Source organism: Canis lupus, chromosome 32 (genome assembly GCF_003254725.2).
Source record: "Canis lupus dingo isolate Sandy chromosome 32, ASM325472v2, whole genome shotgun sequence".
Taxonomy (NCBI): domain Eukaryota; kingdom Metazoa; phylum Chordata; class Mammalia; order Carnivora; family Canidae; genus Canis; species Canis lupus.
Window position 1 is genome coordinate 38133633 of NC_064274.1, and position 25920 is coordinate 38159552.

At 35.0% G+C, this 25920-nt stretch overlaps 1 protein-coding gene and 1 long non-coding RNA gene across 4 annotated transcripts in view; one reads left to right on the forward strand and one right to left on the reverse strand.

Moving 5' to 3' along the window:
* The first annotated feature begins 1313 nt into the window (after positions 1 to 1313).
* Positions 1314 to 25920, forward strand: part of MYOZ2 (myozenin 2) — a 43852-nt gene continuing 19245 nt past the window's right edge. Inside the window, exons 1-4 of one of the 3 annotated variants that reach the window (XM_025466009.3) lie at positions 1314 to 1610; positions 2170 to 2265; positions 18071 to 18240; positions 24333 to 24462. In XM_025466009.3, coding sequence (XP_025321794.1) covers positions 2190 to 2265; positions 18071 to 18240; positions 24333 to 24462 — 376 coding nt within the window. In that variant the 5' untranslated portion in view covers positions 1314 to 1610; positions 2170 to 2189. Of the gene's footprint in view, positions 1615 to 2169; positions 2266 to 18070; positions 18241 to 24332; positions 24463 to 25920 lie in introns of all 3 variants that reach the window. The other 2 variants (XM_049104892.1, XM_049104891.1) reach the window with 2 other exon arrangements.
* Positions 6067 to 18465, reverse strand: LOC125754181 (uncharacterized). The gene is made up of 2 exons (XR_007407734.1): positions 18036 to 18465; positions 6067 to 7361 (listed from the first exon to the last, which is right to left on the reverse strand). It is a non-coding gene; the product is annotated as an uncharacterized LOC125754181 (long non-coding RNA).

Sequence of the window (25920 nt, forward strand, 5' to 3'; positions counted from 1 at the left end):
AACACGTTTTGAATAAGAGATGGTGTGCTTTTCTCATGATTTTTTCCTTTTTCTGCTAACTGAAATATGAATGTGCTGCCTAGAGCTGGAGTAGCTATTTATGCCTAAGGGGACTGCATTTTAGGGATAACAGTGCAAAAAGTTACAAGGTAACTGAACCCCTGATGATTATGTCAATCACACCAATCCTAGATTATTTACCTCTGGAATAAGTTTATATGTGAGAAAAACAAACTTCTATCTTTTTAAGATTTATTTTGGGGATTTTTCTTACGCTTCCATTTGACTTTATTTTTTTTTAAAGATTTTATTTATTCACGAGAGACACAGAGAGGCAGAGACACAGGTAGAGGGAAGAGAAGCAGGCTCCATGCAGAGAGCCTGATGTGGGACTTGATCCCGGGACCCCAGGATCACGCCCTGGGCCGAAAGCAGGTGCTCAACCTCTAGCCACCCAGGCGTCCCAGGAGATCATTTCATAATGTATAAAAAATACGGAATCACTATGCGCAACCCCTGAGCCACCCAAGTGTCCCATCCATTCGACTTTAATCATAATGAAAACTATAAAGAAAAATGAAGCAAATTTAGGACCAGAGAGTGGCATCATGTGATATTTTAGACAACATGACTGGGGAAGTGCTTTATGAGGAATCAATAGTTGAGTGGAGTCCTGATTGCATGAGAGAGTGAGCCATATGGGTAGAGAAAGAGCATGTTACAGCAAGCAAGAAATAATAAAAGCAAAAGCCCAGAAATGGGAACATCTTTCTTTTGTGTTCAAAGACCAGCAAGGAGGCCAACAAAGCCTGCCTTCCAAACCTGTTATTCTATCATACTTCCAAACAGGAATCCTTGACACCAGATCTTGCAAAGATTAGCCAACCTTATAGGCACTGTTCTTTCTTTACGGGGTCTCTTCAAAAAGTATGACCTAGTTATGCATCTAAGCTTTTACTCAAATAGCTCCATGGTTCAACCTTGAACATCATTTCCAAGTGCTCCCCCACTTCATCATTCAAATATGAGCTACTTTTTTGAACCTAGCATAAGTTCTCACTTCTGCTTAAGGGATGGCTCTACTGATCCACCCCACATCGCTTTCCTCATTCTTGAAACTCCATAGATATTATTTCCCATACTTTCATTTTAATGGTTAATGATCTATCATTCTGTTCTAATTCATGTATATGTCTTGCCACCTTAATTAAGATGCAGCATAAGATCCATCTTAAAAAGTTTTTAAAATCCCTTTTGGCCACTATCTCCTCAAAGAGAAGGTGCTCCATAAAAACTTTCTGTATGTTCATTCAACCACCTCCCGAACTAGAAACACAATGAAGAGAACCTAATCTTTCTCTGTTCCTCCCTTTAGCCAGGAAGATATGAGTAGCTGAAGTATTTGGTGCTATATATAGTCAGTTGATGTCAGCTGGATGCCAGTCTCTTCAGAAAGGCTCAGTCCCCAGTTTGAGTCAGAGCTAGGGACCATGCCGTCTCAGGCTCAGGGATAAAAACCATCGGGCCCAAGTGCCATCCATATTCCATCTCCACTCTTTCCTCCACAAATTGGGATTCATCCCTGCTGAAAAGCACAGTCTAAGAGCAAGGTGAGTATATTGTTTCCTAAAATGTTTTATTAGTTAGTTTGTCCAAGGAGGTTCAGAGTTATGACTCATAAATGGGCATTCTTTGCTTTAAAGGGCAGCTGTTGATGCTAATATTAAAAGGCCACCACCAATGAGTTCTGGTTTAATCTAGTGTCCTTCTTCATTCTTAGAGTTTGCTGGAATTGATGTACTCTGATGCTGGCACAAATTAAGGCCAATAAGGAAACAATGACAGATTAAAATAAACCATGGAAAAGCAAGAGGGAGGGGAATGGAGGCAGCTCTTTCATTGTTTCTGATTGCCTGGTGACCATTGTACAAGTGTGCAGATAAGACTGGGCCTGAAACCCTGAGTATTATCTTCTGTTCACTGTGACATTGCCTGTCAATGAATAACATGCCCTGTCACCAGATAGAGAATGCATTTTAAATCACTCAGTAGAAAGCAATAATAAATTCCTAGTAAGGAACAAAGATGTTCTCTTTCAAAAGGATGATTATAAGACACTCCAAATGAGTTCTTCATGTTGCCTCAATAACGTTCCTTTATTTTCTACAGGGAACAACAAAAAAAAAAACATGCTTTCACATAATACCATGGTGAAGCAGAGAAAACAGCAAGCATCAGCCATCATGAAGGAAATCCATGGAAATGGTATCAATAAGCATCCTTCTTTAGCATTAATATAGCTCAGCATTAATGAAGATCCTTCCTGATGTTATTTAGTATTCTATAGATTACTTCCTTTAAATTCTTGCTATTGTGTCATAACAAACCTGGAGCTCTAGGGGGTGTAGAAAAGCCTATGGTAACTAATCCTTTTGTAGTCATCCTTTCTCATCTGAAAGCTATTTTCAGATGAACAACTGCTCTAAAGGAATGAAGCAATCTGACAGCTGATGTACATTCTGCCTGGCTTGCCTTTCACATTTCACATTATAAGTTAATATCACTCTCAATTCCTTTTTTTGGACAGGTCTCATACTTGTCTCCATGGTCCAACCACATGGCATATCTTGATTTCTTTTACTTACATTACATAAAACATTAAAAATATACTCTATCACCCTTTTTGGACAAAAGCTGTTGAGTTAGAGTTCATATTATGAATATTCTTTAACCCTGAAACCAGTCTTCATATTTAGTAATTGGTTTAGTACAATATTTTCTGTAGAGACGTACTTTTGTTAATAATGTCTAAGGAAATATAAAGTTTATGTAGCCTCAAAGTATGTAACTCAAAAAAATTTAATATAAATTAGAGGCAAGATGATATTCTACTCTCCTTTTCCTTCCTTAAGTTCTAGCAAATAACTCTAGAAAGCAATACTTTCTAAATTGCATTTTGATTGTTATAAAGGAAAGTGAACTCTATAGCATCAATTTTAAAAGTGAACGAGTAGAATATCCAAATGTTTTTAAGGGCTGGTTTGAGCCATTCCAGATATATCTGTGGAGTTTTCAGAGTGCCTCCTTATTTCCCCTCCATTGACAAGGAATGTAACCTTTCACCTGAACACTATTGAGACCTAAAGCCATGAGATCTGGTGGGGGCAGCCAGGAACAGGGGTAAGTATGGTGTTTTCATATTTCACCTTCCATAAAGCACACTGCATAGAACAAATCAAGGATTGTTTTAGGCCCTCCCATACAATGTAGTCATATCTAAAGAGTCCTGTTATTAAGTTTTATTTTCTATTTTTTGCAACATAAAATTAGCATGCTGTATTCAACTTAGTTTCCACGTTTTACTATGATGTCAGACTAGCTTGGAATAAAGTGAAAATAGTTCTGAATCAGATTCTAGAACTAAAATTGTACCAGTCCAAAGTTCAAAACTTCACACATCTTTTACATTTTTATGCTTCTTTATATTTCCTGCTTCAGACAGTTTACTTGAAATTGTTTCTTTTAGTTTTCCTGATCATAAGGAAAAACTAGATGGACACTTGAGTTTGAGAATAAATTATTTACCTTAAAATTGGACTTGAGATAAATTATTTTCTAATTGCATTATAATCATTAATCAATTGATCCATTTAATGTATTCCCAGTTTAAATCATGTGTTGGATTCTACTCTATGTTAGTCCTGACATAGACCAACAAGGGTAAGAATATCTTTTTCTTTTTTTTATAACTTATGTGTTTGTGAAATATTAAAAAAATACTATTATCTCTCAAGGGGAAAAAACCCTCCAAATTATTATCTTACCACCAGCAGTTCCTGGCCATGTAAAGTCTGCTGAAGCCTCCTTCCCAAGTCACGGGTAGATTTCCAGCCCCCTAAGTGGAGTCACATGCTCTGCCTTTGTTTGGAGGTCAAGTATCCAGATAATGCAGGATGATCGCAGACTTTCTTAACTCATCTCAGATAAAATAGCTGTAGTACTTTATGAAACAACTTAAATAATTTCCCTTTCTTATTTCTTCTGACATTTTATATGGAATTTTACTATTTGTATATGACATGGTGTCTAGAGATCTGAAGCTTGGGAAGTATCATGGATGCAGAGATGAGACAGACTGCAGAGAAGCCTTTTTGGGAATAATCCTCCAAACTTTCACATACTTCACAGCAGTAAAAAATCTGGATAACTTAAGATAGAGCATGCAACTATTTTGATCTTAACTATAACACTAAGTGAATCAAACTTGGATTGGATTTTCCTTTATAAAACTGAACAGAGAAGGATGTTTTCAAAGCCCTTCTCCCTTGATGCACAAAATATTGTGTATCACAATTTTTTTTTGTATGTTATAACTCCTTTACTTTTTATATCACTTTTCAAAAACATTTAGCCTGGAGAAGAATGAAATGTGACAATAAGCTGCCTAAGTCAGTTGTCTCTTAACATGAACTGGAAGGAAGTTCACTCCAGTTCTTGTGTCTGGGAGAGACACTATACTGGTGAGCATCTGAAATCAATTGGTAGGAAAATATAAGAATCAAAAAAGGAGGGTTTTATATCAGAAAACTCATTCTATCTGAAGGAGAAATAACCTCAAAGAATTAATGAGAAATCCTATCTATATAGGCTAAAATATATAGAATTGGATAGAATGAGTAAAAATGTAGGTAACTTTCAACCTCTACTAACTATGCCCCAAATTGTTACTCATTATGGATACATTATGTTTGCGATGTCAACTTATGTCCCAGCAGCAAATATACCACACTCCCAACAAATAATTAATAGAAAGTATCCCCTGACACTAAGGCTCAATACTTTTACATCTCTTATATCATTATATCATGATCATCAGCATGATGATCATCATTAGTATTAGAAGGAGTAGAGCTGATGGTAGTCGTTGTCTTGTGTTATTGCTGTGATACAAAACTGTGCTTTATATAGAAGTATGAAAGTCATGTTGGTGCCATCTAACATGTGCTATTCTAAAAGACAGACAAAAATATAGAAATGTTTTGCCATTATCTGTGCATGAGCTAGTTGTGGGGGCATGAAAAGTTGGCTTATAAAAGTTTCATACCCATCAGCCCTGTGCTGTTTACTCCCAATTGGTACATATTCTCTAGTATTAATCCTGTTTCTCTCTCAGTAACTCTTTCAGACTTGAATACCAGAGGAGGAGGGAAGGAGATAGGAAAGCACAAAATGATAGGGAGTCATAAGTTGACAGAGAAAGAGGAGGAGGAGTGAGAATAGAAGGGGATGCTCTCTGGAGCAATTGGCATTTGTCCAGAAATGGTGGAAAAAAGGAATTGGAACTAAAATAACCATAAGAAGAACCGGGCATAAGCTGTCCGTTGGTCTTACACAGATAAAACTGACAGTTTAGAAGAACTTCAGAAACAGGGAAAACCAAGTGCCTCGAAAGGCTGCTTCAGTCTCCCTACAGTTTTTTTTCACTGGGGCTCAGAGAAGGCTTTTTTGGTATGTTTCTTGTTTATGTTTTTTTATTTTTCCACACATGACTGGTGAACAGCTTTTCCCAGCACACAGAAGAGGATTGAGCAGACTGTTTTTGTGACTTCAGGAAAGAGTTTAGCTTTGTGGTCTGAAAACAGGAAGTCCAGGTTCTAAATGGAGCGCTGTTGTTGATATGGTACCAGGAGCCCTGGGTTCCAGACCAGACATCAGATTCTTCATCTGAGCATTAGAAGGTTGGATTTGCTGATACATCTAATCCTAAAATTCCATGATTCTAATTTATTGAGCTATGTGCTGAAGTCAGACATCAGCGTATTTGAGTTTCTCCAATAACAAAGACAATGATAATAAATTGCATGGGCACTTTGAAAAGTACAGAGTATAAAATCTAGGAATTCAGATGAAAGATTATGTGAGGACCCCTTTTGTTTCTCCTGTATCAGCATATCTTAAACTGTAACTAGTCAAGCCATCAGTGTTAAAATTAAGACACCGAGAAGGCCTTAAATACCACAGATCAAACATAAAAAGTTGGGGGAGAAAAAGAACTTAACCAAATGCTTCAGTGTACAAGTTTATTAGTTTTTCTTGGTTTAAATTCATACATTAGCATTCCATAACCCCAAGGAAAAAAGTATGTTTTGTTTTGGAAGTTGGTGTGCAGTAACATCTTGTGAATTCATAGATTTTCTGAGCATGCCAGAGGTTTCTAAGCTTCTAATAAAATCCATCAGAAAAGTAGTAGCAGAGAGCTAGGTTAAATTTTTGTTACCACCCAAGTAGAAATCACAATATTTAAGTCCAACAATATTATTCTATCATGCTAGTTTCTTTGTGGCCTTTTTCACTCTAATATGCTGTACATGTACATTTTATAAACAATAGTAGATGGGTAATTCAAATTGTGTAATTCAATATAATGGTAATCTCATTTCTTAAATGTTTATAAAATTCCAGTTGTTAAATTATAATATTTTTTATAAATTTATTTTTTATTGGTGTTCAATTTGCCAACATATAGAATAACACCCAGTGCTCATCCTGTCAAGTGCCCACCTCAGTGCCCATCACCCAGTCACCCCCACCACCTGCCCACCTCCCTTTCCACCACCCCTAGTTCGTTTCCCAGAGTTAGGAGTCTTTCATGTTCTGTCTCCCTTTCTGATATTTCCCACTCATTTTTTCTCCTTTCCCCTTTATTCCCTGTCACTATTTTTTATATTCCCCAAATGAATGAGACCATATAATGTTTGTCCTTCTCCGATTGACTTATTTCACTCAGCATAATACCCTCCAGTTCCATCCACGTCGAAGCAAATGGTGGGTATTTGTCGTTTCTAATGGCTGAGTAATATTCCATTGTATACATAGACCACATCTTCTTTATCCATCCATCTTTTGAGGGACACGAGGCTCCTTCCACAGTTTGGCTATTGTGGACATTGCTGCTAGAAACATCGAGGTGCAGGTGTCCCGGCATTTCATTGCATCTGTATCTTTGGGGTAAATCCCCAGCAGTGCAATTGCTGGGTCGTAGGGCAGATCTATTTTTAACTCCTTGAGGAACCTCCACACAGTTTTCCAGAGTGGCTGCACCAGTTCACATTCCCACCAACAGTGCAGGAAGGTTCCTCTTTCTCCACATCCTCTCCAACATTTGTGGTTTCCTGCTTTGTTAATTTTCACCATTCTCACTGGTGTGAGGTGGGATCTCATTGTGGTTTTGATTTGTATTTCCCTGATGGCAAGTGATGCGGAGCATTTCCTCATGTGCTTGTTGGCCATGTCTGTCTTCCTCTGTGAGATTTCTGTTAATGTCTTTTGCCCATTTCATGATTCGATTGTTTGTTTCATTGCTGTTGAGTTTAATAAGTTCATTATAGATCTTGGAAACTAGCCCTTTATCTGATGCGTCATTTGCAAATATAAATGATAATATTTTAATAGTAAGTTTTTGAAAACTTTATAAAACAGCCATAGGACTCAAATCAAGGCAAAGAGATATTAAACAGGAAATTAAAGAATCTTAAATGGATTTCAAAATCCACTTTTTACTGTAAAAAAAGTTATTTATGACCCTATTATCAATTGTAGTCTTTTCAGGCATTATTCAGAATCACAGTGTGGACTATTATTCTTTTATGTAATATGTATATATGTATGTTACATTTTGCAATAAAGCATATTTTACGGACCATTATTCAATCCGCAAAGGCCAACAGGCAGAAGGGACTGATACAAATACAGAGAAAATCTCTTGGCCTCAGGCTTCTAAGTAAATCAACAGGACCATGCTAGAACAAGTCTGTTTCAGTTAACTCCCCTGCACTGCTTTTGCCCAGTCCACCAGAATTGCAGCTGCCAAGGTATCAGGGGGAAAGCGTTTTTAAAAAGATCTTTTGTCTTACTACAATTATGTGTAAGTGAATATTTTTACAAACTGAATTAGATTCACTGATCTAACTCTAATTTTGATAGGATCAAAATTTCACATTAAATATGTAGAACTACCTATGCACACATAAGTCATTTGATCAAGTTTCAGAACATTAATGTCTGAAATGAGTGCAAAAAAAAAGAATGTTTCCTTTTGGAGGAACTTAAGTCCAGTGTTTGTTCATAAGACTATGCATCCAAGTAAGCTTTGAAAAAGGAGCTGATTGAATTTTCAAAGATCACATGTCTCAAGGAAATGCAATTTTCCATTTGGTTTCTAATACTCAGAGTAATAGGGCTCCACAATATGAAAGGTAGAAGGAAAGTATACTCAAGAATCAAAATATTTGGACATTTTAATGTGAGATTCTAAATATTAATTTAACTACAAAAGCCACTAGTGGTGGCTAGTAGTAGTGTAATGAGGACACTACAGAGGAAGAATATTGGTTAACAATTATTTATTATTTCTAGTAGATGAAAATTTGTGGGCTTTTTGTGGAAATTAATTTGGTTATGGGCCAGACCCTTAGCTTATATGTCTATGTCAATTTATAATTAAGGTATTTGACTGTTCATAAATAATCACCGATTCTTGAAATAGTAGCAAAATATGATATATCAAATCTATAAAGTCTTTAAAGAATAAAGGAAAAATGCTGGATCACTATAAATGACATCAACAGGAAAGTATGTCTAGCAATATTATTTTCAATAGATGATCTAATGCCACAAAGACAACCTTTAATCCATCAAGGCAAGGATATGTATCCTGAATAAGTTATATCATTTATCAGGCATCCAGATTAAATACAGTGTTAAGACCCTGCAGAGGGGTTTGCAATAAAGGGCAGGGAACAGCTGAACTTGGATTCTATGTGCTCAGTTGACTTTGTTCTTCACTCTGAAAGTTTAAGTAATGAAAGTGTTTATACATTAGATTCCCCTCATGAATGGTTTGCAACTCCTGCTCTCGTTACATCATAAATTTAACTATTAGAAGGGAAGGGAAGAAAATCTTAGAGATTTTAGATATGTCTTTTGTTGTTTGTTTGTTTATGCAAAATATGTTGACTTAACATATTCCCCTGTCTAGTGCTTGGCTAGTAAATACTTAACAACTGGTTCTCTGGGGGAGAAATGCCTTGGTTTCTAGAGTTTGCCAATTTCAATGGTTTAAATACACTCACCATAGCTGATTTCAATCTACTGTCAAGAAGGCACTGAATGCAGAATTAGGAAAATATGTGCAGTAATACATTATATAGTATTTCCACCATACACATACACATGCAAACAGATATAAGTAACATCAGGAACACAGATAATAGCAAAACATAGTAAAAAGACCGAGAAAGTGATATTTTGAGTATTCCTTTGATTTTAAATACTTTATCTAATTATTAAATTTATATAATTTAATTTTAATTAGGGCTGTGTTTACTGAAGTTAACCACTGGCTCACAGAATTCTTGCAAATTTACCAGTCAATTCTTGTGAGTCAGTAGAAGCTTGCCCTAGTGCTGACTTATCATCTAGTACTTCTGGCCCCAGGGGTCTTTAATACTTTCAGATGGCCACTCACTATGTTGTGCTTACATGCAACAAGGTAAAGAAAGCATCTTTGGCACAGCTAGTACTTCTGGCCCCAGGGGTCTTTAATACTTTCAGATGGCTACTCACTATGTTGTGCTTACATGCAACAAGGTAAAGAAAGCATCTTTGGCACAGCATTTGCAGAGAAAAGTCATGATATTCATTCTCATTGGCCTGGATTAGGTCTTGTACTTGTTTCTGAATCAATCACAAAGCCGATCAATTCCAGTCAAACACAACCCAGAAGACTACTGTAAATCACAGGGGCCAGCAGGATGGAATCTACTTAAGTCATATGGCTATTTCAGAAATGTTGGTGGAATCAGCTAATATTGGAGGACCATTAGGAAGAGGGAAATGAAATAAAAACATTTTCTCAAATATCTGTCTAGAGTCACAGAATTAAACTTACACCATAGCTTGGAATTTAGAAGATATTGAAATTAACATAATAATGTGCTATTCCTTTTCTAATATCTCTATTTTCATTTAACCCTTTGTAATGACTCAAATTAGTATCAGAAATGGGGAGGAAGAAAAAGTTGCTTTTCTGTTATGGTTTCTTTATGGAAAAACTTTGTAGCTTTAACTGTAAGGAGAAAGATTCCATAACTATAAAGATTGCTAACTGGGCATTTTCTAGTGGATGCCTGCTTTGGGACATTTTCCATTTCCTGAAAATTTCATACTAGAAAGGTTTTTCAGGAAAAACCTAATTAAAAAAAAAAAAAAACATTTGTAGGTGCACCTGGGTGGCTCAATGGTTGAGCATCTGCCTTCAGCTCAGGTTATTGATCCTGGGATCCTGAGATTGAATTCCACATCGTGCTCCCCACAGGAAGCCAGCTGCTCCCTCTTCCTGTGTCTCTGCCTCTCTCTGTCTCTCATGAATAAATAAATAAAATCTTTAAAAAACTTATTTGTAATATATAATTACATTCTATCAAATATATATTTCTAGAAAAAGTTAAATGGAAAAAATCTGTAGATTTTTTTTTGTGTGTTACTATTTCATTCTCTCTCTCTCATTGCTAACTAAATTGTTTTGAAAAGCATTTAAAAAAGGAGATTCCCCCCTCCTATAACTGCACTAAGTAGAAGGAATACTGTTTCTTCTATCCTTTGTGATCTAAAGGGAACTTGCTATTTTGATTATAGAATAAAAAAGTTGAGAGAGCCCACTCTGTCATTGTCTCTATAATATTGAGGTATATATTCACAGATATGCTGAAAAATAACCTAGCTTCTTCTTCCATGTTCCAAGCACACAGTAACAAAGATTCCAAACACTTGCAAATAACTGAAGGTGAATATTCCCTGTAGAGCTCAGCAGGGCTGGCAAGCAAATCCCAGGGAACTATTATAAAACGAGGGCCCTTTGCTTTGCTCTGTTCCTCCTATTCCTTTTCAGTAGGCAATCTGTGCCATCCCTGGAGATTGTAGAGCATAGCTTCTTCTTCTTTTTTTCATACTAGAGAGCAGACAAAGCTGCTTTGCATTGCATTAGGAGGGGCTATGAATATTTTTAATTAAATTTTTAAAATAATACATTTGATTTTTTAGAGCAGTTTTAGGTTTACAGAAAAACCAAGGAGAAAGTATGGAGTGTTCCCATATACCCCTTCTCCTCCCAACACACAGTTTCCCCTATTATTAACATCTTGCCATAGTGTGATATACTTGTTATGGTTGATGAACAAATATTGATACACTATTCAAGGCTAAAGTCAGGGGTACCTGAGTGGCTCAGTTGGTTAAATGTCCAACTCGGTTTCAGCTGGGGTCATGATCTCAGGGTCCTGGGAATGGAGACCCTCATCGGGTTCTTTGCTCAGTGCAGAGTCCACTGGAGATTGTCTCCCCCTCACTCTGCTCCTCCCCTGCTTGCACATGCTCTCTCTCAAATAAATAAATAAAATCTTAAAAAAACAAAAACAAAAACAAGCACTGTAGTCCATAGTTTACACTAGGGATCACTCTATGTAGTGATCTTTGGACTTTCATGAATGCATAATGTCATGTATCTGCCATTATAGTATCATACAGAACAGGCTCACTGTCCTAAAAATCCCTTGTACTCTATCTGTTTATCCTCATTCCCCACCCCACAACTCCCTGGCACCACTTTTACTGTCTTTTGGACTTTTGCCTTTTCCAGAATGTCATGTAGTTGGAATGACATTAGCATGTAGCCTTTACAGACTGGCTTTTTTCATTTAGCAGTTTACACTTAAGTATTATTCATGTCTTTTTATGGCTTCGTAGCCTTTTTTTTTTTTGAGTTAATTGTAGTTCATATGTAATTGTAAGAAATAATACATAGCTGTCCCATCATGTACATTTTCCTGATTTCCCCCAAGGTAATGTCTTACAAAGCTATACTACACTATCAGAACCAGAATATTGTCACTAATACAGTCAAGAGACTCCTGCCAATCACTATTCTGGTCAGTATATATTTTTTCATTTCAAGAATATGTATATATATATATATACATACACACACACATATATATACACATATACACATATAGCCTTTATATATACATATAGCCTTATACATATAGCCATATATATATATACACATATTGTGTGTGTGTGTGTGTGTGTGTGTGTATATATATATATATATATATATATATATATATATATATATAGTGTGTGTGTGTGTGTGTGTGTGTAACCTTTGGGAATGGCTTTCTTCACTCAGTGGAATTCTCTGGAGATAGATCCGGATGATGTATGTTTCAATAGTTTTGATACTTTTTATTGCTGAGTACCATGATATGGATGGACCACAGTATTTTTAACCATTTACCCATTGAAGAATGTCTGGATTTTTTTTTTTTAAGATTTAAAAAAAATTTTTTAAATTTATTTATTAATGAAAGAGAGAGAGAGCGTGAGCAAGCGCATGGCAGAGACACAGGCAGAGGGAGAAACAGGCTTCATGCAGGGAGCCTGACGTGGGACTTGATCCTGGGGCTCCAGGATCACGCCCTGGGCTAAAGGTGGCACTAAACCGCTGAGCCACCCAGGCTGCCCTTGTTTTGTTTTCAATTAAGAAAACATGCTATGAACATTTGTACATAGCTTTTTGCGTGAACGTAAGCTTTCATTTTACTAGGATAAATGCCCAGTATTCCTGTTAGTTCTATGGTAGGTTTTTAACGGAAACTACTAAATTACTTTCTAGAGTGGCTTTACCATTCTAATTTCCAACAGCACATATGAGTGATTATGAACTGGGTGCTAATTCTTGACATGTTTGGTAGACTTCTCCAGTGAAATTCTCTAAATTTGAGGATTTCTTTTTTGGGAGATTTTAAAATTGTAAATTTGATTGCTTTATAGTTTAAGATTAGTCAATTATCTATTTGAAATGTGATACTTTGTGCTTTTCAAAAATTGGTCAGTTTTTTTAAGTTTTCAAATTTATGTGAATTTATGTATAAAGTTGTTCATAGTATTCTCTTATTTTTCATTTGCTATCTACAGTATCTGTAGTTCCTGTAGTTCCTTCTTTTGTTCCTAACATTGGTAATTTGTATCTTTTACATTTTTGTCTGTGTCAATCTAGCTAGGGACTTGTCAATTTTATTGATCTTTCAAAATCTAACTCCATGCTTAACTGGTTTTTAATTTCTGCTGCTATTTTTATTATTTCTTTCCTTCTGCTTGCTTTGGGTTGATTGTACTCTTCTTTTTCTAAGTTGTTTTGTTTTTTGGTTTTTTTTTGATAGAAAGAATGCATGTGCACATGTGTGCAAACTGGTGGGGGTGTGGGTGGAGGGTGAGGGGTAGAGGAAGAAGGAGAGAATCTTAAGCAGACTTCCTGCTCAGTGTGGAGCCCTTTGTGGGGCTTGATCTTAGGACCCTGGGATCATGACCTGAGCAGAAATCAAGAATGGGACAATTAACTGACTGAGTACCTAGTTGCCCCCTTTTTCTAGGTTTGTAAGGTGGAAGCTTAGATTATTCATTTGAGACTTTTTCTTTCTTTTTTTTTTAATGTATGCATTTAGTGCTACAAATGTCTTGCTCAGCACTGTATTAACTGTGTCCCATGAATTTTGATATGCTCTATTTTTATTTTCATTTAGATCAATGAATTATTTATTTATTTATTTATTTATTTATTTATTATTTATTTATTTTCAGATCAATGAATTTTTAAAATTTCCCTTGATACTTCCTCTTTGACCCATGGATTATTTAGAAGTATATTGTTTAGTTTCAAAATGTTTAGAGATTTTCCTATTATCTTTCTGTTCTTGATTTCTAATGTGATTCCATTGTAACCAGAAAGCATATTCTGTACAATTTTAACTCTTAAATTTGTTGAGGTTTATTTTACTCATGACCAGAGCCAAAATAAAAAGTCAGACATTTATCCATCTGAGTCAACCAGGTGGCCATCACCCTGTTACTTTCAACTTGCCTATATTGTTCAACTCACTTATTTGAAGTGAGTATCTTGTAGATACCATATAGATGGGTCACATTTTTAAATATAGTCTGCAGTCTTTGTCCTTTAATTGATATATTTAGAGCATGTATATTTAATGTGATTATTGATGTGTTAGGGCTTAACTATTTTATTTGTTTTCTGTTTGTTGTGTCTGTTTTTCATTTCTGTTTTCTTTTTCCCATTTTTCTATGGATTACTTGAACATTTTTAAGACTTCCATTTCTATTTATCTATAGTAATTTCAAGTCCATCTGTAATAACTTTTTTAGTAGTTGCTGTAAGGATTACATTACATATACATAACTTATCAAGGTCTACTAATATTGTCACTTTATCAATTCAAGTGAAGTATAGAAAACTTACCTACTTTCATGTCCCTTTATTCTCTTCTGTTAATAATATAATTATCTTAACTATTTCTTCTACATTCATTTATAATTATGTCAGAGACTGTTACAATTTTTGCTTCTAACAGCAAACATAGTTTAGAAAACTCAAGAGGAGAAGGGAAGGTTATTGTATTTACCCACACTGTTGCTTACTCTATTCTTTCCTTGCTCCGTATTTTATTGTTTCCCTTCTGTTTAAAGAACTTCCCTTAGTTGTTTGCTATGATCTGAGTGTTTATGTCCCTGCCAAATTCATATACTGCAACCCTAATGCCCCTTGTGGTGGTATTAAGATATAGAATCTTTGGAGGTGATTAGGTCATGACAGTGGGGTCCTCATGAAAGCGCATTAATGCCCTTATAAAAGAAGTCCAAGAGAGCTACCTTGTCCCTTCCACCATGTGACAACACAGTAAGAAATCAGCAATCTGGAATCTGGAAGAGGGCTTTCACCAGAACCCCAATTATGCTGGCACCTAGATCCCAGACTTCCAGTCTCCAGAACTGTGAGAAATTTCTGTTGTTTAGAAGCTACCGATCTTTGGTATTTTTTTATAGCTGCCTGACCATTGTCTTAGGATAGGTTTCCAGGAAACAAATTCTCCTAGTTTCCCTTTATTTGAAAATATTTCAAATTCTCCCATTTCTAAAGGATATTTTGACTGGATATCAGATTCTGGGTTGACAGTTTTTTTTTCCTTTTTCTTTCAGTAACTTTGTGCCACTTTTTCCTGATTTTCATGGTTTCTAGTGAGAAATTCACTATCATTTTCATTTCTTTTTCTCCCTATAGGTAAGCTGTCATTTTTCTCTGGCTGCTTTCAAGGTTTCTCATCTTTAATTTTTAGGAGTTTTTAATATGTCTTGTGACATTCTATCAATTTATCTTGTACAAGACACTTAGCTTCTTGAATCTGTAGATTTCTCTTTCTTGCCTGATTTGAGGAGTTTTTAACCATTATTTCTTTGAGTACTTTTCTAGACTCACTTGCTTCTACTCTCCTGGACCTTCAGTGACATAAATGCTGTGTCTTTTGTTCTAGTCCTACTATTCCCTAAGCCTTTCTTCATTTTTTTTCAGTTTATTTTTTTCTCAGTTGTTCTTATTGGGTGATTTCTATTAGTTTATCTCCCAGTTCACATATTTCTTTTTCCCTTTCTCCCCTCTATTCTGCTAGTGACTCCATCCACAGAACTTTTATTTTGGTTATATATTTTCAGTTCTAAAGTTTCCATTGGGTCTTTATATCTTTTATTTCCCTGCCATAACTTTTTCTTTGCTGAAGATTTCTATGTTTTCATTTGTTTCTAGGAGCTTTGTAATTGCTACTTGAAGCATTTTTATCGTGGCTGCTTTAAAATCTTAATTGTATAATTTTAATATTTCAGTCATCTCATATTGGCATCTTTTTTCATTTGGTTTGAGATCTTCCTGGTTCCTGGTATGAAAAGATTCTTTACTGGAGCTTGGAAATTTTCATATTCTGCTCTAAGACTCTTGCTCTTATTTAAGCCTTCTTTTTCATCTATCCTAGTCTGACACTGCTTCAGCAGGAGGCAGGGAAAGAGTGCCACCTCATCACTGTCAGGTGGAAGTAGAAGTGCAAGTTCTTCACTTGGCTTCCACTAGAACTTGAGGGGAAGAGTTCTTAATTACTGACAGAAGGGGGTGGTAGTTTGAAATCACCACGTGGTCTTCACTAACACTGCAGGGAGGGAAGGTTGTTACTGGCTGACAGGGATGAAAGTCCCAGCTTCCTTGGCTTTTCTGATACCATCCCTGTGGGAATTTGGGGGCACCTTGTTACAGCCTCAGAAGGGTAAAATTCTGGGGTCCTCACTTAGGCTTTGTTGATATGGATAGGACCCATGCTTTTTCTTTGGTATTTTGCTGAAGTAGCATGGCTATTGTCCAAAAGTTTTCTGTTTTTCTAGGCTGCTCTTTTCCTAGTCTTTTGGCTAATGGTCAGTCTTTTGTTAGGGTGGGTTTTTTTGTTTTTTGTTTTTTGTTTTTGTCTGCCCTTGTTGGCGTGCCTGAGCTGCTAGCATCTTAGCACCAAGTCTGGGATTTATAAAGTTAAAAGAAAACCTAGAGAATTCACTTCCATGTTATTCCTTGAGTCCTGAGGTTCCTAGCTAGTTGCCTTTTTCTCTTTACCTTCCAGAGTCTTCTTATGTTTGTTTTATACATATCATCCAGGACTTATAATTGTGTTTAGTAGAAGTACAGGGAAAAGATATCTACTCTATTTTCCCAGAAGCAGAAGTCTTGATATTAGTGGAGGTCCTCTCCATGTAACATCAAAATATGAAAACAAATAGTTTTTTCCCAAAGAGAAATAAGAAGAAAATTCAAGTAATTCTGTTATTTCATCCCTAATACCTCCAAAAACCTAATTATTAGGGTTAACTTGTCACATCATCAAAGAATATTGCCTCAATCAATCTGAATAATTATTTATTTTACTAAAGGCCCAATTTTTTTTCCTGTGTATTTACTAGCAGTCTACAGTGGCAAGAGATTCTGTGGGTTACACAGAAATATATTCCTGATTAAGGGAGAAAATAGAGAGCTTCATTCTTTTCAATTTAAAATAAGTCCTTTAAAAAAAAAATTAAAAAAATAAATAAATAAAAAATAAAAAAAGTCCTTTAGTACTAGAAACAGAAAATAAGAGTCATTTGCTGGATATCTCCTATATTTAATGCATGGGAGACACAAATGCTAAAACATGAGAAAGAAATGCAAACCATTAAATAAGTAAAATGGAATCAAGTAATTGTGATTCAGTGCTATGGGAATACGAAAAAGGCATGAATAATTATGAATCGAGATTTAGTGAAGGGATTCACAGAAATAGCACTTAAGCTGGATTGAGAAGGACTTGTTCATTCAATATTTACCACCTGCCTACTATATACTGGGCTCCTTGGTGGTAGCTGCAGAATGAATGGTATTTTGACAGAGACAGGGAAATGGACTGGCCTGGACGGAGGGTAGGTACTTGAGTAATAGAGATAGCTCAAACACACATAAAAATGTAGGGTGCCAAACAGAACATATTAAAACAGTTATAGGGATCCCTGGGTGGCGCAGCGGTTTAGCGCATGCCTTTGGCCCAGGGCACGATCCTGGAGACCCGGAATCGAATCCCACATCGGGCTCCCGGTGCATGGAGCCTGCTTCTCCCTCTGCCTATGTCTCTGCCTCTCTCTCTCTCTATCTCTGTGTGACTATCATAAATAAATAAAAATTAAAAAATAAAATAAAATAAAACAGTTATGAGCTGTGCTGTTTGAAAATTCATTAAATTTGGAAACACTAAATTACACTAATAGCCTTATTAGCTAATTTTCATTCGCTCTTTTTACATGCCAGGTATCATAGCTAAGTGATTTATATATGTAACATTTTATTTAATTTTCATATCAAGCATATTCAGTAGGAATTATCCACTTTGTAAATATGAGAAGCCTCAGGCTTAGAAAAATAAGTATCATATCTATAATCATACAGTTAGAAAGTAAGGAAGCTAGGATTCAACCCAGTCTGAGTAAAGAGTCTCTATCTACCTACTACACTAGAATATAGCAGGCAATAAATTATGGAATTTAGCTACGCATTTAAAAATGCTTACCTTGGGGTTTCATGCACATGAATGTTGTTTTACAGATGTAGATGGCATGCACCTGGGCAAAAAAGTCAGCATCCCCAGAGATATCATGTTGGAAGAATTATCCCATCTCAGTAACCGTGGCGCCAGACTATTTAAGATGCGACAAAGAAGATCTGATAAGTACACATTTGAAAATTTCCAGTATGAATCTAAAGCACAAATTAATGTAGGTATAAGTTGACTATGTGGTATCTAAATAAATGGGTAGCATTTCTAAGTGTATATGTGTCACTACATTCCCAAACAAGTATTCTACATATTTATTTAACATATTTTTTCTGTTAATTCTGTTAGACTTTTCTTTCACGATAATAAATAGTTTAGATGAATAAACAAAAGAAGTATTATATATGTTATGAGTATCTTTTTAGTTCAGTAGGGACATTGCAAACCCATAAATTTGGCACTGAAAAGCTGGTCTGCTCTGCTAAGAGGAGGGGGAGGGAATGGAGATTGGTGGAACTAAAAGTTTCCATGGTCTTATCTTTACTAGTTAAATGTTTGGGGTGAAACACTTCCAAAGCACACAGCACTCCACAAAGTAAGCATAAGCATTTTATTGGCTGAGTACATCCTGGCACTGAAATGTGCCTGAGATCTACATAGCTGAGCTTCTCTCACTCAAGGCATTTATTCCACATCGTGTAGGGAAGTCTGATTCCTATTAACAACAAAACCAAGGTGGACAAAACTCTTTAGACAAAAGTTTTTCTCAGCTCCAAATTAATAAACAAATGAACAAATTAATTACATTATAGTTTACAAATTGCATTAATACGATATTCTTTTAAACTGTCATGTAGAGAGATTGTAGAGGAAGAAGTTCATAGTAGGAAAACAACTAGCTTTGGGGAATTGGCTTTAAAAATAAAATACCAGGCATGAAGAATCAAAAAGGAATAAAGCATTGATTCTAAATTTGAAGAGGTGGTGGTGACTACAATAAATTATGGCTTTATTTACTGAGGGTTTCTTTCTATAGCTATGGGAAGTCTGTAAGATTATTTGTGAATTTAAACTCAAACATTTGCCAGCTGCCATCACTACTATGTTGTTTTAAGTGGACATCTCACTTCTTTACAACAAACAGACTAGCTTCTCTGAGATCTCTCATCACAATTACTAAAATACATTACAGAACTAACATCCACACCCACAAACACTGTTAGTCATTCAAAATATCTGTTTTTCTGGTTAACAATAAATACAAGGGGATAACTTAAATAATTTCTTTTTCACACTAATAAGCATCCTTCAACATCCATAGATAAAGTCTAGTTATAAATATGAATTCAGTTAGACATCAAATCTTACTGAAATATAGTATTTATATTTGTGAGGGATGATTTTTCACTTCAAGTCATGGATAAATATGTTATATTACCCTATAATTATGTCTAATATCTACTTATCAAAATGTCTGTAGCTAATATGGTATAAGCCTAAAATAATCCCTATCCCGGCTGATAGAGTCTAATTATATAATCATACTCTTTTAATAATGACAACAGAGGAGCAGCTTTAAGGAGTAGTATAGAATAAGGTGGCTTAAGGAAATTCTTTGAGAAGTCATCTTCAAGTCTAGACTTCTGAATAAATGAATAAATCCAGTTTTCATAACTTATACTTACATCTCTAATCTGCACTTTAACTACAATTCTGGGGGAAGGCACAATGAGTTTTTAAATATCCTTATGAACACAACATATTCCGTCATCACCAGTATCTCATGCTATTGACAATAACCTGTGGCCAAATGTTCTGATTAAACAAAGAATGTGAGAATATGCCTTCGATATTGCTAGAAGGTTGAACACTAAATAGATAAAATAGTCCAAAATAGGCATATTGAAATAAACAATTAAATGCGGATAAGCAACTCAGAGCAATAAACAATAATAATGTATGCAATGAACAAGTATGGCATTAAGTTACATAACATACTCTAAAATCTGATGAAATCTACTCTCTAGAAATGAGGAAAGTAGTGTTCAAGGAAGTATATTGGTTTGTCTTAAGCAACACATAATGAGGAAGACTGAAATCCAGATCTCAGAATTCTAGAATTCTTGGCACTGACACTTACCATGGTGTAATTAAAGGAAACTGGGCTGGAAACCAGGATAGTCATGCAATTTTGAGTCAATTTAAAAGTTTCTTTGGTTTCATGGACCTCTTTTTATATTTAGAAAATAAGGAAATGGACTCAAATGTTCTCTAAAGTGCCTTCTTTAACAATTTTTGTTTAATTCTAAAAATGACCTCAAATGATCATTGAGGAAAATAGTGAGTCACATTATATAATAATATTATTTGCTTTATCAAGGCACTAGATTACAACTTGGAGCAAGTCTTATTAATAGGATAGGATTTTTAAAAACAATGTTAGGTTCAGGTCTATTTCCATTCATTTATTTATACTTTTGACAAATATTTATTGGGTGCCTACTGTGTTCTAGATACAATACTGGTTGCTCAAAGATAAATAAATACAGCTTTTGTGTAGTGAAGGAGAAACAAAATAACATTGAAAGATAGAAAAAAGTATTACTTATAGTCTACTTCTTGAATCATCTTAAAATGATTTATGTCATATTTTCCTAATTTATTGACTACATTTTTTGAAATGAGCTTTTTCTGCTTCCCTCAAAATAATTATTTAACTCTATATACATTTCTTATTTTATTAAAATGTTTAGGACATCATTAGATGAAAATATAGGCAACTCCCTGGTAATTTAATGCCATTTTTTGAAATATTATCATTTTAAAAATTAAAAAAATAAGGGCAGCTTTGGTCTTACTCCACTGCTGAGAAACTGGCAAATTCAAGCCACACAAACCTTATGACATAAATAATAACAGGAAATGTGCTTTCTTAAATTAAGATACATTTCTTCATTTCCACACAAGCTAATTTTGAAGCCCTAGTTCATGAATTGATTACATTCTTTTTTTAAAATCTTTTTTTAAAGTAGGCTCCATGCCCAGCATGGAGCCCAATGCAGGGCTTGAACTCATGACTCTGAGATCACGACCTGGGCTGAGATCTAGAGTTGGATGCTTAACTGACTGAGCCACACAGGTGCCCTTAAGTGATGAAATTCTTACATCAACGGGCAAAAAATAAAATGGATGAAGAAAATGAGCATTAAAAAAATAATAAAATAGAAGATAATTATCATCTTATAGATAAAATAGAAGATATATCATCTTATAGATAAAATAGAAGATAATTATCATGAATCATGATTCATGATAATTAAAATTATCATCTATAAATCATTATAAAATGATATTGAGGAAGTAATCCACATTTTATAATAAAGACTACATATGTATCTATGTAACTATGGGCTTTTTGAAATCCTTTGAAATCTAAATAATACTGGGAAAAGGGAAAGTATACTATAAAAAGTAATTCTAAAATAGTACTAAATTAAATATACTGAGTTCTCAAAATATATTTATTTTGTGCAAAAAATAACTTCTACTATGTATTTGGCACAAATTTTAGAACAGGGTTTTTAGAAAATCCTTTTATTTCTATTGATATTTCAATAGAAATCATGTAATAGACATTATCCATGTGTTTATAACTTCTATGGTTATTACCTATAAGATGCTGCTCTAGTTTTATTTTGTTTAGGGTCAACCTAACTGAAATTAAAAGGAAATACATTCTCATTTATATTTCAACTTTCTCTGAAGGGAATCACACATGATGGAACTCTGTAATTTAAGGCTTATGTCATAACTAAAGTAAGCTGCTCCCCAACTATTATTAGGTTTTGTTTGTATACTTAACGATGACAATAGAGGTACTGGGTGTCTCCTGATAATTAATGACTAGCTAGAAGCAGTTGCTTGTCCTGGTCCCCAATTCCCAGGGAAAAGTCTCCAAAGAAAGTCAGTAATACAAATCTTAAATTACCATAGACAGGATGATTTGTAAGTTTAGGTGCAATGTATTTCATGGACGCATTTCAGGAACTTAGAAAAAGAATTTTTAAAAAATATTTTATTTATTCATTATTCATGAGCAACAGAGAGAGAGAGAGAGAGGCAGAGACACAGGCAGAGGGAGAAGCAGGCTCCATGCCCGACGTGGGACTCGATCCCAGGTCTCCAGGATCATGTCCTGGGCTTCAAGCGGCGCCAAACCGCTGTGCCACTGGGGCTGCCCGAAAAAGAATTTCAAATGCATGATATTCTTATATTTATTTCAACTGGCTTTTTATTTATAACTAATGTTTTAGGCGGTGGTGTCAGTTCAGAGTGAGAAAAGATACAAATCTAGTCAAATAAGTCTAAGACTTAGGATAATGGCTCTTTTCAAAATGCTAAATACTAATGTTTCTGAGTCCAGTAGGAATTGTTCTAAATTTTGAGGAACCTTGGGTGGCTCAGTTCATTAAACATCTGCCTTCTACTCAGGTCATGATCCCAGGGTCCTGTGATCAAGAGCTGAGTCAAGCTCCCTGCTAAGCAAATTATCTGCTTCTCCCTCTCCTCCTGGGCTTGTGCTCTCTGTCACTATCTCTGTCTCTGTCTCTCTGTCTCTGTCTCTCTCTCTCTCAAAGAAACAAATAAAATCTTTAAGAAAAAAAAAAGGAAATTGTACAATATTGCTTGTGGAGTAAAGTGTAAACTCTTCTGCCCAGTAATCAAGACCTTGCGCTCACCTAATAAACATGACCTCTCAGGCTTTTTTGCCCCTTTCTACAAGCCAGCTCACCGTTGCTAACATGTGCCCTAATCATTTCCATAGCAGCTTTCCCCACGGTGCTACAAAGAATAAGCCAAATGTAAAAGGCACCTGGAGAGTGGCTGTGGGTGGGGAAAGCCTGAGAATAAGGATAAACTATCTTTAAGTAATAAAATGTAAAAATTATTTTTCACCATATCATGTTATAAATAAATGCAGAAGTGAAAAAGCATCTGAAAATATTTTGTGTTTATGTCACACAGAGAAAAGTCAAAATTGGTTTTTATTCACTAAATTTTTCTTTCTGAAGTTAAAAAAATTTGATTTTATGTACTTTTTAGATAGATTGGCTTCTTTTTAAAACACACATTTCTCAAAAAAAAATAAAATAAAATAAAACACACATTTCTCAATATAATTAAAACAATGCTTTATTATAGAGATAAGGGTTAGTCATGCTTCTGAGGATAACACCTATTACAATGTCTTTTTTCTCCATTAAAATTCAAATTGTTTTAAAAAGTGCTGTATTATCATCATAGAATAAATCCTAAATTATAATAGTAAAACAAATTCACCTATAGCTTGGAAGACAAACATCTCTTTTAAGCATTTGATTTCCTAGAATTCTCAAGTTTTTCCTTTTATACACCTATGCAGCTTCAAGTATAAATATTTTTTATGGGTAGCCTGGGTGGCTCAGTGGTTTAGCACTGCCTTCAGTCCAGGGTATGATCCTGGAGACCCGGGATCAAGTCCCACGTCGGGTTCCCTGCATGGAGCCTGCTTCTCCCTCTGCCTGTGTCTCTATCTCTCTCTTTCTCTCTGTGTCTCTCATGAATAAATAAATAAATAAAATCTTTAAAAATAAATATTTTTTATACACAACTAGTGTCCACATTTCAGATTAAATTTTAAAACAAGGGCAGCCCCGGTGGCTCAGTGGTTTAGCACCGCCTGCAGCCCGGGGTGTGATCCTGAAGACCTGGGATCGAGTCCCACATCAGGCTCCCTGCATGGAGCCTGCTTCTCCCTCTGCCTGTGTCTCTGCCTCTCTCTCCCTCTCTCTCTGAATAAATAAATCTTTTTAAAAATTTTAAACAAGACAAATTAAAGAATATAATTAAATCCCACTATAAACAAAATAGTAATGTAACAATGGCAAAGCCAAATGTTTGGCCAGTATGCTCTATATTATTAGATTAATAAAGAATTAAAAATTTAATAGATTCACCTTTACAGGGACTTTGTGAACAGTACATTAAATAATTGATACAAAGCCCTAGACATAGTGTCTGGTACATAGTAAGGTTCAATGAATTATTATTAACTGGAGTGTCATCATTAAACATATCTTAGGTTAATATCAGTAAAATTTCTCATTCAATAGCTCAATCAACTATGTATAAATTATTGAGGCCCCAAGAAACAAGGAAGTGGCACTGTACTTAAATTCTAGATACAAATCGAGTTTTGCACATATGGTATCTCCTATTAGTGCATCTAATATTTTTGAGTTTTCAGCAGTGTTTACTCTTGGTCACATACAGCACAGCATTGCCATGCAGAATGGGAAACTGGATGGAAGCAACCTCGAAGGTGGCTCACAACAAGCCCCGTCTACTCCTCCCAACACCCCAGATCCGCGGAGTCCCCCAAACCCAGAAAACATCGCACCAGGTAACTTTCTCCTTACAAACAATAAATAAACAATAAATAGAAAGAAATTGTATGCACTTAACTATATCACTCGTGTCATTTGGATTTTTAGTAAATGGCATCTAAATGACATGGCTTTACCCATTTTATATCTATTTTGTGGTTAAGTTCAAGATAAATATAGATATTTAGATCTAAGGAGTCATATAAAACATTTACCATGTTTTTTCAGATGGTTCACTATATGTGTTGGCAATCATCTTCTTTTTAAAAGTTGAGTCATTTGTAGTTATATTGAAATTCTATTTGTATAGGACTACCATTTGTGAAGTGCTGTGATGTAGATGGTCTTTAATTTCAAAAATAACTCTAATATATTTATTACAATCCTCATTTTATGAATTAAGAAACTGAGGTCATAAATGGCAATAAACTTATATTGACTGATCAAGAATTAAATCCAGATACCAAATTTACAGATGCCTCACAAAAGTGAACTTGTGGAGATTATTTTCATTATTCTCTGCTTCCTTAAAGGACTTAAATGCAATTCTTCAAGGCTGCATATTTATTAACTTCAAAGAGAAGCAGATCCTTATTCAGTCAGTATGTGTTGTTCAGAAATATTGTTAGATTTTGAAATATTAAATCTGTCACACAAACATGATCTATTTAGACAATACCTTTTCAAAATAACTGACAGCGAGTACTTCAAGTATGTCCTCAAGAGTAATGTACAAAGTAGATTTTTTAAAGGTTCAAATACTTCTATCTTGAAATTAGCAGTATCTATGTCATATTTTTGTAAAATAGTAAATTTAGCAAAAGCAATTCTAGAATTCTTCTTAAACTGCAATAGTTTTTGAAAATATGTATGTAAAGCAACTACATCATATTAAATGTTACTTAAAAATAAATTGTCAGTCATTGATGAGCTTAGGTTTATTAGGACATTCTTATTGAACACGATGAAAAAATGTATTGATAGATATAACAAAATGGCACCGAAGGAGACCAAGTACACACTTAGAATGCATAGAGCTTTGAAGTGAAGCACTGTAGCAAAGTTTGCAAATAGCTTTCAAGTAGCCTTTTTGGTGGTAGAAAAGCAGGTAACAGATTCTACATGTATAGCATTAAGTACACAGAAGAAAAACTAGCTTTAAAATTAGATCTGGGTTCAACCTTCTGGCTTTTTCCACCTCTGCCCATTTTACTACTGTGTTGGGAAGGAAAGTAATTTTCTTTGAGTCTCTGTTTTCCTAATTGGTAAAATAAGGAAAACAAATCTCACTGTACAGGGTTGTGAAAATAAAGTGTGGTAAATATAGGCCCATACATAATAAAATATAGTAGTCCTCCTTATCCACAGAGGATACACCCAAAACCCCAGAGGGTGCCTAAAATTGTGGGTAGTATTGAATTCTATGTACACAACATTTTTTTCCAGCCATACACACTTATGATAAAGTTGAATTT